Source organism: Mus caroli, unplaced genomic scaffold (genome assembly GCF_978045245.1).
Source record: "Mus caroli unplaced genomic scaffold, Mus_caroli_1 scaffold_10, whole genome shotgun sequence".
NCBI lineage: Eukaryota > Metazoa > Chordata > Mammalia > Rodentia > Muridae > Mus > Mus caroli.
In genome coordinates this window covers 35,545,963-35,560,633 of record NW_028227265.1, presented here as the reverse complement: position 1 = coordinate 35,560,633, position 14,671 = coordinate 35,545,963, and the positions used below count along the sequence as shown (strand labels likewise).

General features: G+C 52.4%; 1 protein-coding gene across 3 annotated transcripts in view; it reads left to right on the top strand.

The window, feature by feature from the left end:
• Gnao1 (G protein subunit alpha o1) overlaps positions 1-13,783 on the top strand; it is a 155,813-nt gene extending 142,030 nt beyond the window's left edge. The window contains exons 7-9 of one of the 3 annotated variants that reach the window (XM_021169561.3): positions 7,768-7,921; positions 11,278-11,493; positions 12,422-13,783. In XM_021169561.3, the coding sequence (XP_021025220.1) occupies positions 7,768-7,921; positions 11,278-11,465 (342 nt within the window). In that variant the 3' untranslated portion in view covers positions 11,466-11,493; positions 12,422-13,783. Of the gene's footprint in view, positions 1-789; positions 5,095-7,767; positions 7,922-11,277 lie in introns of those variants that run through there. The other 2 variants (XM_085843700.1, XM_029480691.2) reach the window with 2 other exon arrangements.
• Positions 13,784-14,671: the final 888 nt, after the last annotated feature.

The following is a 14,671-nucleotide window of genomic DNA, read 5'->3' as shown; positions in this document are numbered from 1 at the left end:
TTCAGATTTGTCACCCCAGCTCTGCATCGTGGCGCAAACCCCAGTCCTCGTCCAGCTCTCTCCTTAGCAAGAGGTCCTAGTGTGGACGATGCTAGCCCTAGATTCTTGGAAGCTGGGGCGGTGAGGGGAGAGCTTCCATGCAAAGTTGAAGTCTTACTCATCTTCTCTTCTTCCCAGCCAGCACTTTCTCCCAAACATCCTCTCCCTGGACGCAGATTAGTGCAGGGACACCTTGGAAGACTGTGAGCAAGTCAGCTCTCAGTTGTCTGAAGGAAACAGGACAGTTGCAAGGAGAGGGGAAGAAGCCCACAGGTCCTCATAGTTAGGCAGAGTACATCATCCTCCTGTCGTATCCATAGTGTCAGGAGGGTCCTTGCCCTCTCTGCAGTCTCACAAGCATACAGAGAGGCAAACCTGCTTAAAGCTAGGCATCCATCCCCCACCTGCAGCTTATGGTGAAACAGAATTTGCATCTGGAGTCAGTAGGCAGTGTGAGAAGAACACAGCTTCCCAGACAGTCCTCACCCTCGGACAGCAAGTCACTGGGATATAGTGCATACTGCTGCTTCCTAAGGTGACCTCTGCTCTAAGTCTCCACCATCAGCTGGCTGGCATGAGCCACTGTTGCTGGAGCTGCACCCATAGGCTTCCTACTCTGTTGCTTTCTAGTGGTCCTGAGGAGGCTTTTGGCACCTGCTCCATGGCTGCTGGCCTGACACACAATGACACAATGGCCAGTCCAGGACTTGGGTACCTCACCTCACTGACCGCTCCTGTTTAATCTTGCAGGCCCCAATGCCTTCACAGAAGCTGTGGCTCACATCCAAGGGCAGTATGAGAGTAAGAATAAGTCAGCTCACAAGGAAGTCTACAGCCATGTCACCTGTGCCACGGACACCAACAACATCCAATTCGTCTTTGATGCCGTGACAGATGTCATCATCGCCAAAAACCTACGGGGCTGTGGACTCTACTGAGCCCTGGCCTCCTTCCCAGCCTGCCACTCACTCCTCCCCTGGACCCAGAGCTCTGTCACTGCTCAGATGCCCTGTTAACTGAAGAAAACCTGAGGCTGGCCTGGGGGGGCAGGAGGAGGCATCCTTTGAGCACCCAACTTCAGCCTCATGACACGTGGGAACAGGGTTGGGCAGAGGTGTGGAACAGCACAAGGCCAGAGACCACGGCATGCCACTTGGGTGCTGCTCACTGGTCAGCTGTGTGTCTTACACAGAGGCCGAGTGGGCAACACTGCCATCTGATTCAGAATGGGCATGTCCTGTCCTCTGTACCTCCTATTCAGTGTCCTGATTTCTCTTCCACCTTGGTGATAGGGTGGCTGGCAGGATGGCCCCATGGAAGGTGCTGCTTGATTAGGGGATAGTCGATGGCATCTCTCAGCGGTCCTCAGGGTCTGTTTGGTAGAGGGTGGTTTCGTCGACAAAAGCCAACATGGAATCAGGCTACTTTTGGGGCTCAAAGACTCAGACTTTGGGGAGGGGTTCCCTCCTCCTTCACTTTGGATCTTGGCCCCTCTCTGGTCATCTTCCCTTGCCCTTGGGCTCCCTAGGATACTCAGCCCTGACTCCCATGGGGTTGGGAATATTCCTTAAGACTGGCTGACTGCAAAGGTGCACTGATGGAGAAACATCCCTGTGCTACAGAATTGGGTGGGGGGAACAGCTGAGGGGGCAGGCAGCTCTTTCCTGATAGTCTGATGACAAGCCCTGAGAATGCCATCTGCTGGCTCCACTCACACGGGCTCAACTGTCCTGGGTGACAGTGACTAGCCAGGCCACAGGCTGCAGGTCACAGACAGAGCAGGCAGCAGCCTTGCAACTGCAGATTACTTAGGCAGAAGCATAGGGGCCTCATGAGCCAGGTCCTGTAGCCAGTGCTCTGCTTTACTCCAGCCTCGGTCGGGAAGTTGAAAGCCCTTGGTGTATTCCTGGGCTCAGGAGTGTAAACCAACTCAGACATGCAGCCAGCCCCCTAGGTGGGTAAACGACCTAGGGACCTAGGGAGAGCCTTTGCTGCAGAGATTTCTAAGCAAAACGGTGTGGTGGAGCTTTGGCAACCCTAGCCCCAGCTGACTTTGGACAGTCAGCATATGTCCCTGCCATCCCTAGACATCTCCAGTCAGCTGGTACCACAGCCAGTGGTTCAGACAGGTTTGAATGCTCACGTGACAGGCTGTACTGATGCAGATGTGCTCCCGGGCAGTCGGGAAAGGTCTACGGGTCTCTGCCGTCCTCAAGCCCTGTATTTTCCTGCCCTCCACTCTGAGCCCTGCTCCATCACAGGCCAGGAGGACCCTGGCCCTCTTTCATAGTCCCTGTGACCTTGCCACCAGCTCCGGCCTCTTTGGTTCCAACAAGAACAGAACTGTGAGTAGTCTAGGGAAGCATGGGACCTTCTCCAGTGCCAAATGCTTGTAGGGGTCCTCTGGGAGTTCACTCCCCATCTTGGTGATCCTCTGGGGAGCCCACCCCAGTCTGGTTGCCTCACCCTTCCCCCTCTACCCATATTTTTCTACATCTCCATAGTTCTAGGACCCTGTGCCATGTACTGGGATAACAGAGAACAGCCTGGAGACCACGGTCTCAGTGATGGCCTCGTGTGATCGCGAAGACCAGTTCAGACCCTGGGCCAACAGCAGTTATTTCTCTGCAGCACCCCTGGGTGTGGCCACCTGTGTCGACAGGCTGTAACCCCAAGTTTAAAAGCACCTGCGGTCAAGGGATGTTGGCCAAGCCCCATCTTTTAGGACCATTTCCAGGAAGGTAGAAATCAGCACCCCTAACAATCCCCCTATGGCTCCCATTCCCCAAGTGGCCCCTCCAAATCACTGCAACACAGTGGCCAGAGCCCTCAGCTAGAATCAGGGCCTGTACCCAGCCTCCCCACTTCTGTCCCCAAGACTGCCTTCTGCTCGACCTACTGTGTTCAGCCTAGTGTCACCACTGTCAGCCTCAGGTAGCAAGGTCTCAGGCTGTCTACTCTAAGCCTTTAAGAACATGGTCCACAGGGAAAGCTGTCCTGTCTCCCACCCATGTCGTCACCAGCAGCACTACCATGGGGGGGACAAGCGTGTGTGACAAGTGAATCTTGGCTCCGCCGTGGCTTTGGGTATGGGGGAAGTGCTGAAAGTGACCAGATCAGGGGAATGGCCCATATGTGCAGTGGCCATGTCCCCAGAGGGGCCATGCTGTAGTGTCTGAGTAGTCTTAACTCAGCAGGCCAGGAGCCAGTTCCCAGGAAGAGTGCCTTCACCGTATTCGTGGAACCGTGCCTGTTGCCTAGGTGCCTGTGGGCAAATCCTGTGCCCTGTGCCAATGTCCATTCTAAGAATCTGCCCTTTAAGCATAGGTAGAGGCTTCTGAGCCTCTGGGCTGAGCTGTAGAGGGTGCTGGTGAACTCTGGGCTGGGCTGTGGAGGGTGCTGGTGGACTCTGGGCTGAGCCGTGGAGGGTGCTGGTAGACTCTGGGCTGAGTTGTGGAGGGTGCTGGTGGACTCTGGGCTGAGCCGTGGAGGGTGCTGGTGGACTCTGGGCTGGGCTGTGGAGGGTGCTGGTGGACTCTGGGCTGAGTTGTGGAGGGTGCTGGTGGACTCTGGGCTGAGTTGTGGAGGGTGCTGGTGGACTCTGGGCTGAGTTGTGGAGGGTGCTGGTGGACTCTGGGCTGGGCTGTGGAGGGTGCTGGTGGACTCTGGGCTGGGCCGTGGAGGGTGCTGGTGGACTCTGGTGTGGGAATGGGGATGGATTCCTCCCAGTCTGACCCACTCATTAGTTGAACTTGCCTTCAGCCCCTCGCGATCCCTTCTGTGGATGGAGCCCCTAGACCCTGGTGCCCTGTTCCCTTGTCCCCTCTTGTACCGTGCAGAGCACCACCATCATTTCAGCCTTGCAGCCCAGGCCCACACCCTGCTGTTGGGAACTGGAGGCATCTGACCTGTGTGGTCTGTACTGGATATCACTGAGTGCCCTGTTCAACCCCATACCCAGGCTGTCTCTCAGGTTGACAGTGCTTCACCCCAGCCCTTGCCCTATGCAGAAAGTACTGCTGCAAGAGATGTACCTGTGGTTCCCACGTACTACATGCTACAGCCAGTGACCTGAGGGCAGGGTTCACCTCACACTCCTCCTGACCCTCTCCCCATCTCCATCTGACCCAGCCTCTTGACACAGAGATCCAGCACACCTAGGAGAGACTCATGAACCCTCCTGACCCAGTAGTAGCCTGTTACCTTCTTCTGAAGATCCTGGGGGCACAGAACATCTTCTAACTGCCACCCCCTTTTTCTGGGCCTCCTGGTAAGCTCCAGGTATAGCCCCATAGCTCTGAGGAATCCAGTCCTGAGGCTCCACCTCCACTGTAACTGAGCTCCTGGAGGCAAGCACCTTCCAGGCTGCTGATCCCATCAGGCTACAAGCTAAAGAAAGTCCCAGCATCCCAAAGAACAGGGCCAGGGGTGTAAGCAGGCTTCCCCACACCCCACCACTCAGGAGAGCCTTGTACTCATCTGCTTAAAGAATGGGACTCAGGCTCACAGATGCCACCCCATGCCAGATAATGGCCATGTCAAGGAGGGAACAGGTAAAAGAAAACCAGAAATAATGGCCCATCCAAAGTCCTGAGCCCTCTAGGCAGAGTGCAGTACCCTATGACAGGCAGCTTTCTTCTCTTCCCCAGGCACAAAAGGCCACCAGCAGAAACAGTGCCCTTCCCAGCAGCCCCCAGGCCCTCCCCTCCCCTTAGCCTCCTGCACCAGCCACAGTTGTCTGCCCAGCATGGACAGCAGCCCCCAACTCCTGGTGTTCTCCCTGACTTCTGACTTGACCCCTGTGGCTGATGTGCACACACCCTTCAAGTCCCAGGCCAGAGGCCGGGCACCCCACATTCCCCTTAGCAGAGCCTTCTTAGGTGCACCCACCCCACCTCTTGACCCATCACCATCACCTACCCTCATTAACTGTAATTTTGTAAGAAGAGTGACTTGCTGGTTAATAAATACCTAGTTACTGTAATAATTTATTGGCTGCCATAATGTATTTATTAGTCACCCACCATTAATAAAAAGTGCCAGCTCTTTCTAGCATGAGTGTGATGTGTTGTGTCAGTGCCAGATAAGCCCACACGACAGGTTCTCACTGTCTCAGGACTGTGGGCAACCTAGTAGAGTTGCCACAGCGCTGCTGGGCGAGCTGGCCACCCTTCTCCTGCCCAGCTTGCTAAGGGCAGAAGGCAAATCTGCCCTGTGCTAAGCTGCTTCCCAGGCCCAGCGCCCTAGTAGACTACTCCCTGGTGTCTCAAGATAGCTAGGAGTCCGTGCTGATCACTGGGACATGGTTTCCTGCTGTCCTCAACTCTGCTGCTATGTGGGCAGGGGAGGACTGGGGCTATATCCAAAGGCTCCGTGCAAAGGCAGTAGCAGGCAGGTGGCTGCTGACCATCTGTGACCCTGACTTCTCTCTCTGTTTTTGCAAATGGTGGTGTGTGATATGAATGTACCTGGTATCTGTTTCCTCCTGGAAGTACAAGCCCTGTGCTCTGGGCACGGTAGTAATGGGCTCTTGAAGGACGGCTGTCAGGCTGAGCGTGGAAAGTCTCAGTACCGGCGTGTGCTCCCCCACCGATAGCTCCCCTTCTCATGGCCCTCCCAGAGTTCCGTCCAGGCCTGCTGCGTACCCTGACCCTGCAGAGCAGATCTCTGTACATCCTCCGACCCCAGAACCTCTGCTAATCTGTGCGGCTCCCAGAACCTCAGACCTTGGGAATACCTGCGGTCACTGTGTTAATAGACTCTAGGTGGATAACAGTGTTGGGGTAGGGACTGTGGTGGGCAGACTCAGCAGGCAGGGATCCCAGGAGCCTTGGTGACCTGCTCTTGGGTCCTCCAAACCTAAGCATTAGCGACCCTTAAGGATCCTTCAGCCCTGTCCATAGGCAAGTGGCCCCCAGCTGTAGCTTGTTTAACTCTGGTGACCCATCTGTGAGTTCCTCCTGGTCCTCCGCATTCCCATTGTCTGCAGTATGCCCACGGTGATCTCTAGACTCGGCAGTGGTGGGGAACCAGGGGCAGTGGCATTGAGGACTTGCTTCTGGCTGAGGTTTGGCATTGACAGCCATAGGACACGGTGTCCCTGTGGAGTGGAATGCCTCTTCCTGTTGGATCTTCTGGGTCTCCGAGCTTTCTTACCAGGCTTGCATTGGTTGCCAGTATCACAGTGCTGGGTCCTGAACATGGGGCGACATGGTTCAACCTCCATGAGCAGATTCACCGATGTGGCAGTGAGTCGTGTGTAAAGGACAGGGAGGCTTTATCAAAGAATAAGAATGACGGTCTCTGGGTTTGCTTAGCAGAATCAAAGGACGGTAATTCATGATATATTCAAGAGGCACAATATTTTTTTTCTGTTGCCCAGGGGATGTGGGAAGCAGCTGAGAACTTGGGTTGTGCACCCCCACAATACCATCAACCCTCAGGGCTCAGTGCACACCTCTGTTTCTTGCAGGGGGAAGGGATGAAAGCCAGAGCCTCCAGCATGCTAGACAAGCACTCTACCAACCCAGCCATACCTCCTGGAACTATTTAGGGTCCCAATTGTGTCATTTTATTGTCCCCTATAGGCTGATGAAGCTAAATGACACAAGGCAGGTAGAGTGCTGGGCACGATGCTGGTGCAAGGTGGGTCCCAAGGACCAGTAATGGTCACCAAATCATCTTCCTATGCCTCCTGCTCAGACAGGAAGGTAGTAGAATGGCCACCAGGCCAGCAGCTAACCCAGCTCCTACTCTTTGTTTCAGGTCCATGAGCTTCAGCAATGTTCATCAGCACCCGCACTCGTTCTGTCCTCCTTCCTCTCCCTGCTAGAGAGATCTAGTGTGGATTGCTCAGAGCTTGGGTTCAGCCCCGGGTGACGAGATTCCCAGAACTCGCACAGATTGTTTAGGACAATAAGACAGGCTGCCTCTTCCCACACCTCTCTATGCAGGGAAAACTTAACTGACAGAGCAATAAGGCTCTCCTCTACCCCAAGAAATAGGTAAATGCACTTGGCTTCCTAGAGTAAAAACAGGAGACCCTTGCCTAGGAGCAATGGTCCTCCTTTTGAAACTCGGGCTTCTGTTTTGAGTGCCCGTCACACTCAGCCGTTTACTGGACAACTCTCTGTATACAAGATAGTAATTCATATCTACCATGATTAAGACCTTCTAAGGATGCTTGTGGCTGGTTTAGGCCCAGCAAGAGGAGGCATCCCCTGCCCCACCCTCCGAAATGGCCCTCTACATCCCTTGAATAGCTACCCTCAAGGATCCTAGTAGTAATCACACCATCATCTCCGTGGTGTATACCCTCCCACCATGAAAGAGGCCAGGATCCAGACACAAGGCAAAACCCCAGCTGACTCCAGTCCAACACCATGCTCACACGCATTTTAGAGAGACTATCACATGCCTAGCGACTCCGCCATTCAGATTCTGGGTATCCTAACCTCAGCCTCACCCAGAGAGCCACAGCTGGTTCCCAGGCCAAGTCTCCCATTGGCCCAGAATGGTGGATACCTGGCACTCTAGCCTCAGATGCACCATGGATGCATACCCACCTGTAGGCTTTACACATTGGCCTCATGGAGGAGTGTGGGGTCCAGGGCCTCCTGGGTGCTAACCAGCCCAGTCTCTCTTTACACCTAATTCTCTTCTTCTCTTCCCTGTCTCTGTGTGTGTCTCTCTCTGTCTTGCTCTCTCCCCTCCCCGCCGGGGCTGCAGAACCGCATGCACGAGTCTCTCATGCTCTTCGACTCCATCTGTAACAACAAGTTTTTCATTGATACCTCCATCATCCTCTTCCTCAACAAGAAAGACCTCTTTGGCGAGAAGATTAAGAAGTCACCCTTGACCATCTGCTTTCCTGAATACCCAGGTGCGTGCATGTTCTCATGGCCCTGTATAAGAGAAAGCTCCTGCCCGGCCTGATTGTGGACCTGGATCCCCCAACCCCCAACACACACACACACACACACACACACACACACACACACACATGCCATAAAAGACACCAACTGGAATCCCACAGCCTGTAGGCTCCAGGGACAAGGCTGGGCCAGCACTGTGCAGACCCAGCTAGCGAGCACAGGGCCAGTGCAGGAGTCTGTTAGTATGTTGAAGAAGCACTGAGACATGACCAGTCGTGGACGAGTCTCTGAGTAGGCAGAGGCCTTACCCAAGCCACGGGTACCATGGCAATTGATTCATGGATCAAGGCAGGGACAGGACCACTGCTGTTCCTGTGCTTGTTTTTTTTTTCCCCCCTGAGGTCTCAGGACTTAGTCGGGAAGCCTTCCAAGTTCTCATGAGATACCCATCCTCACCTTAGCCCAGCACAGCGGCCTTCTCGAGAAAGGAAAGGGGTCAGTAGCCTGTGGGTGTGGCTCAGGCACCCGTGCTCTGCCACCAGTTTGTCCTGAGCATGTCACACCTTCACCACCATGCCAACTCTCCCCCATCTCACACAACCACACAAAAACTGCATTTTCCCCCTCTAGAACACACACTCCATATACTGCAAGCTTTCTCCACCCCGCCTGCATTTCTTCTGCCTTTGCTGGGCCTTTTTCCCCACTTTGTATGGTTTTCGGAGTTGGGGGTAGGAATGGATCCCAGCCATCCTGCCCCTGCCCCATGCCAAAAAAGCTCTTTCCAAATGGGCCTAGGAGGGAAAGGCTAAAGGCAGGGTAGATTCGATGCCAGAGGCCAGGCCAGGCCAGCCCAGCCCTCTAGAGACTGGACAGTTTTAGGGACCCCTCGGAGCAGCCCTCGGAGCAGAATCATGCTGAGGACAAGACCAACCCCTTGCAAAGGCAGAGGGTGTGTCCCGTACTCCAGGAATGGGCGCATGTTGCTTGGACCTGGAACTCACTCACTGATATATCCCAGGAGTTAGTCTGTGGCACTAGTCTCAGGTCCTAGGGCCACACGGGTCCCAGAGCCAGCCAAAGAGGTCCTAAATTACAGCACAGGTGGATGGCAGTCTCTCTCGGCTCCTTCACTAGCCAACCAGCCATGTGGAGGAGAAGACCCACCAGTTTGTACTGTGAGGCTTGCCAAGTGCAAGGTGCAGAGGAAGCCAGTTACTTAGTCTGCAGCGCCCCATTTTCATCTGGGTGCCATTACAGACCATGATGGCATCTCAGGGTGGCTAGAGGAGTGGCGAGAGAGATGAGCATTTGGCACCAGGTCTACATAACTGATGGTCAGTTCTGCTGTGGTACTGAGGGAACCAAGGGTGACCCTCTGCAGGCAAAGCAAGTGCCAAAACACCCGCCAAAGGCCAAGGAGGCCATGCCAGTAAGCACAGCTCTTAGCAGCCACTGCTGAATTCCTCAACCTCAGCAAGAATGTGTCCTGGGTGGCCAGTCTCACTGGTGCGGAGTAGGTGCTAGGTGTCCCCAGTCCTCCAGGGCCTTCAGAGGATATAATGCAAGTGCAGACAGCACGAAGGGATAATAAACAGTCACAAATGTTATGCCACCGTGGGATATGGAGGTATGGGGACACAGAACGAGGACGAGGAAGCAGGTTAGGAGGTCACTGTCTGAGAGACTGGGTGGGCCAGGATGTGCAAGGTAACTGTGTAAGAACACCAGGCTCAGCAGAAGTGGCACAGTGGGACAGGACCTCCATCTGGAAGTCTGCCTGTTCTTGGAACTTTCCATCTGGGAAGTGCCATGACAGGGCAGCCTCTGGCACTCCCTTCTCTCTGGTGGCTTTGCTGTAGCTCAGCACTGAGTGTGCTTCTGCTCTCAGGAGCTCTGTGATGAGGGGTAGAAGAGGCTAACCCTGACCCTACCTGAGGGATGTCCCACTCCTTAACGGTCACAGTGGCTCAGTACCAGCCTGGAACTCCAGCTTAGAGCTAGCCTTTGTTTCAGAAGGAAAGAAAGTCCTTGCCAGCCAATGCCTCCAGTGACCCACACCCCTGCCAACCAGCCTGGGCTCATTCTCCCCAGGGTACCATTGTTTCTGTCCTGGGCTATATCCTAACAGACTGAGGGAGATGGGGCACCTTCCTTGTTCTATACATTTCCAAACTCTTGTGGTCTCTAGTATATGTTCTTCAATTAAATGATGCCTACAGGGCAGATCCAGGAGTCCTAAGACTGGTTGGGAAGCTCCTTAAATCATCACAGATATATGCCCTGTTATCCCCACCAGCCTGCCAGAAACAAGGGCACCCCAAAGGAACTGTTAGGAGCATTGTAGGAGCCCAATGGATATCTCACATAATAATATCCTTTAAGCTTGCCACTGTTCCCATGTCCTGACTACTTACCCAAGAACTGAGACTTCCTAGTAATGCCCCAGCCCACGAAGAAACCTCTCAGAGGGTGTTACTACATAAAGATAGACCGTAGCCTGGCTTGATGCCCACCACACCTAAAGTACCACAAGACCACCTCTTGGTGCCCCTCCTCCCCGGGCTTTGTTCACAGGTTTATTAGAATTGCAGGGTTGGGGATGGAGGCAGCTCAGTGATCAAGAGTGCTTCCTGCTCTTCCAGTACATCGAAGATCAGTTCCACCCACACATCAGGTGCCTCATAACTACCTCTAATTCCATATCCAGCAGATCCAGTGCCCTCTCTGGCTTCCATGGGCACCTGCACTCACATGTGCATAGACTCACACAGGCACACATACATACACATAAATAAAAGTAAATCTTAGAAAGAGTCAAATGGGCTGGCGAGATGGCCCAGTGGTTAAGAGCACTCGCTACTCTCCCAGAGAACCTGGGTTTGATTTCCAGCATCCACACAGCAGCTCACAACTGTCTGTGACTCCAGTTCCAGGGGATGCAACGTCCTTTTCTGGCCTCTTCAGACAAAAGCATGCATGTGCTACACAAACATACATACAAGCACGCATACACATAAAACTAAATTTTGGAAAAAAAAAAGTGTTGTGGAGTTGGTGTACATTTTAGCTTTATGCCACAGAAAGGTGCTTGCTTTATCTAGATTCGTTAATCTAGTACAAATGAGATCATCTGTGGCCATTGCTCTGCCCAGAGCCATCACAGACAGACATACAATACAAACACAGTAAGTAAAGAGCTTTGGTGGTTTGTAGCCTCCAGTGCAGCCTTGCCCTTGGGAATGGGATGAGGTAACACTGCTGTTCCCTCCTGTCTCACCTCACCTGTTCTGTCTCCCGACCATCCCGTTCATGCCCATCTCTCACTAGGGCCTCTCGCTTGTTCCTCTATATCTTCCTACAGGCTCCAACACCTATGAAGATGCAGCTGCCTACATCCAAACACAGTTTGAAAGCAAAAACCGCTCACCCAACAAAGAAATTTACTGTCACATGACTTGTGCCACAGACACGAATAATATCCAGGTGGTATTCGACGCCGTCACCGACATCATCATTGCCAACAATCTCCGGGGCTGCGGCTTGTACTGACCTCTTGTCCTGTATAGCAACCTATTTGGTAATTCCAGCACTCACAGAACAGCTTGTGCACACACACACATACACGCGCACACACACACACACACACCACTAACCAGTGCAAGTTGGTAAATAAACTTTAAAGAGGCATAACGTAACCTTATCTATACACAAGTATATATTAGAAAAATGTTTTTAGTTAATACTCAAAAGAGCTGCGGACAGACTGACCACCATTCCTGGCTCATCAGTTTTCCTGGGACAGCACATGAGCATGCACACATGTGCATGCACACACTCACACAGGGCATGGTGGGAGCCTGGGTTGGCAATCCTTCCTCTAGATAGCCCCAGGGCTATGAGCAGGGCAGGCAGAGGGAGACCTGGTTCTCTCCAGCACCCCTCAACCCCCCTGCATCCTAATACAAGGCTACCTGCTCAATTCTGCCCTGCTCCTTTCCAAATTCCAAAACCATTTAAGAAACGGCCAACACTCAAAACATCCCCCTACCCTCTAGCCACAACAGAGAACTCTTAAGGACCCTTCTCTCTTGGGTGGTGGTTGTTTATTTCAGGAATCTAGAAGAATCATTGCTCCGATCAATCTACTGTCTCCTGAGTTTTCTTTATTCATGGGAACAGGGGAAAATTAGAGAGATGGGAGACCTGGTCTGCTTTCTCAAATAATTGAGGGGAGGGGATATGTGAGCCATTGCCCAAGCACACCTAGAGTTTAAGCCAGATTCCCTTGAAGAGGCCCATGGATGAGGTGTGAGTGGTTGGGGAGGGCTGGACTGGCAGACCAGGCTAGAAGCAAGGTACAAGGCAGGGATGGGCTTCCTCTACTGCGGGCTCCCCACTGTGCCCCACCACCTGCACTAGTTAAATGTTCTAGGTTGGTTGGTTGGTTGGTTGGTTTGTAAAGTCAAAGAAAATGGTCAGACTGGCCCCTATCTCTCTCTCTACAGACTGCTTCATGGACTCTTTGCTGTTGATGTTGATCTCCTGGTAGCATGACCTTTGGCCTTTGTAAGACACACAGCCTTTCTGTACCAAGCCCCTGTCTAACCTACGACCCCAGAGTGACTGACGGCTGTGTATTTCTGTAGAATGCTGTAGAATACAGTTTTAGTTGAGTCTTTACATTTAGAACTTGAAAGGATTTTAAAAAACAAAACAAAAACCATTTCTCATGTGCTTTGTAGCTTTAAAAGAAAAAAAGGAAAACTCACCATTTAATCCATATTTCCTTTTTATTTTGAAGTTGAAAAAAAAAAATGTCTGTACCCACACCCTCCCCCTTCCCCACCCCAGCAGAACTGGGGCTGGCACAGAGAGGCAGTGCTGGGCCTGGCGCCTCCCAGGGCTTCTGTGCAGCCCATGGCTGGTGGGAACATTTCAGGCTAGGCTGTCTAGAAGGCCACTGGCCACTGTACCCACCCTTCCCCATGCCTGTGGGCTGCCCAGACACCTCATATACCACCAGGCAGTGGCAGCTCCGCCCTGCACAGCCACGCGACTCCAAACACACTCAAAGTTTGCGTAGAAAAAGCACAGCTCTGGCGGGGGTAGCTGCCACAGACAACGCTCATTACCTATAGAAATCCAGCCCTATAGAAGCAATTCACCCAGTCCCTTCCTACACTCCCTTTGTGTTGTTAACTTTTTGGTTTTTCTTGTCCTAGTGAGTGCCTCCCATGCATACCTGACCAGCTCTGCCAGTGTCTGGGGTCTGGGGAACAGGGGTTGTGTGGTTTGGTTTTTGTTTTTGTTTTTCCTTTAACATCACAGCCTCTGGCCTTGGGCAGAAGCCCTCCCCTGTGTGTGGCCCCCTCTCCACCTCTCCTCTCTGTTCCAGTGACCTGTGTTCCCTCGCTCTCATGTTGGGATGTTTGTGCTGCAGATAAAAAGAACAAAAAAATAAAGTTTTTAAATACCACAAGATGGAAGAAAAACAAAAAAAAAATTAAAAAGATGGAATGTAGTGTTTACATTAAAGCCAGTTTTCATGATCAGTCCCATGTCATTTCTACTTGACTAGTATCTAACCCCAGACCTGTTCACGGTTTCACTTTTAAGACAATATTTACTGAAGACCAGTTACAGCCATTTCAATAAAGGAGGCGAAAGACAAAACACAAAAAATTTAAAAATACAGAAAAAAAAACTTGAAAAAAGGAAAAAAAGTAAAAAAAATAAAAAATAAAAAGCCCACGGGTCTTTGTAAGCCTTTCTATTCCCAACGGTGAGGTTTCTGTGACACCTGACACTGCCAGCCTACTTCTCTAATGGATTCCTGTGTAGCTCAATAAAGAGAATGTTTGTCTGTACCAAGTCTCACCTTCTGCCTTCCAGACGATCGTCCCTGGGGTGGGCTTCGCTCCGACAGGAGACACTTGGCCACATACCCTGGGAGGGTGGTGGGTCAGGAATTTCTCCACAGGATTGTCTAGGTCCCTCAACATTTTGTCACTGAGGGGGAGGCAGTTCAGCAGCACAGTAATTGAGAAAACTGTCTTTCCTCTTTCCCCTCAGTCCCCCTCTCTCCTGTCTCTCATGTGTGCATGCATGTGCTCTTGCAGGTGCATTTACACACACACACACACACACACACACACACACACATACACAAACAGGAATGAGAGCAGGAAGATGGGTATCTTCTTTTGGCTGCAACTCCTCCAGCACAGCTGGTTTTATGGTTCCCGGTAACCTGAGACTGGGGCAGGAAACGCAGGGAGAAACAAGCCCGCCACCCCTCCTGTCTTCCACAGCCAGGGCTTTCTCTCCAAGAGGAAAACAGGTGCTTCCAAGGAGGTCAAACCGCCCCAGCCTTCTACACACACACTGTGATGCCAAAGGACAAGCTCAGCCCAAAGACTCTCCTGAAGGCTTCTCCTTGGCTTTGCTTGTCCCACTGCTGCTAGGTCCAAGGGTCTCAGCAGGTGGAACACATGGGAAGCAAGACAACACAGCTTGGCTCTCAGAGTCTGAGCTTTTCAGCCAGTGATCTCTCTATGGCCTCTCAAACTATGTGGCTTTGCATAAGAACTAGCAAATGGATGGCGACTGGGCCTACCAAAATGCCTCACACCACAGGCCAGTCATTAGGCAAGCAGCTAAGGGCATGTTCTGTATCAGTGTAATGGGGGAACCTTACAAGGTCTATTAATGAAATCCTATCCCAACAGCACCCCACGTGGAAATTCTTAGCTCAG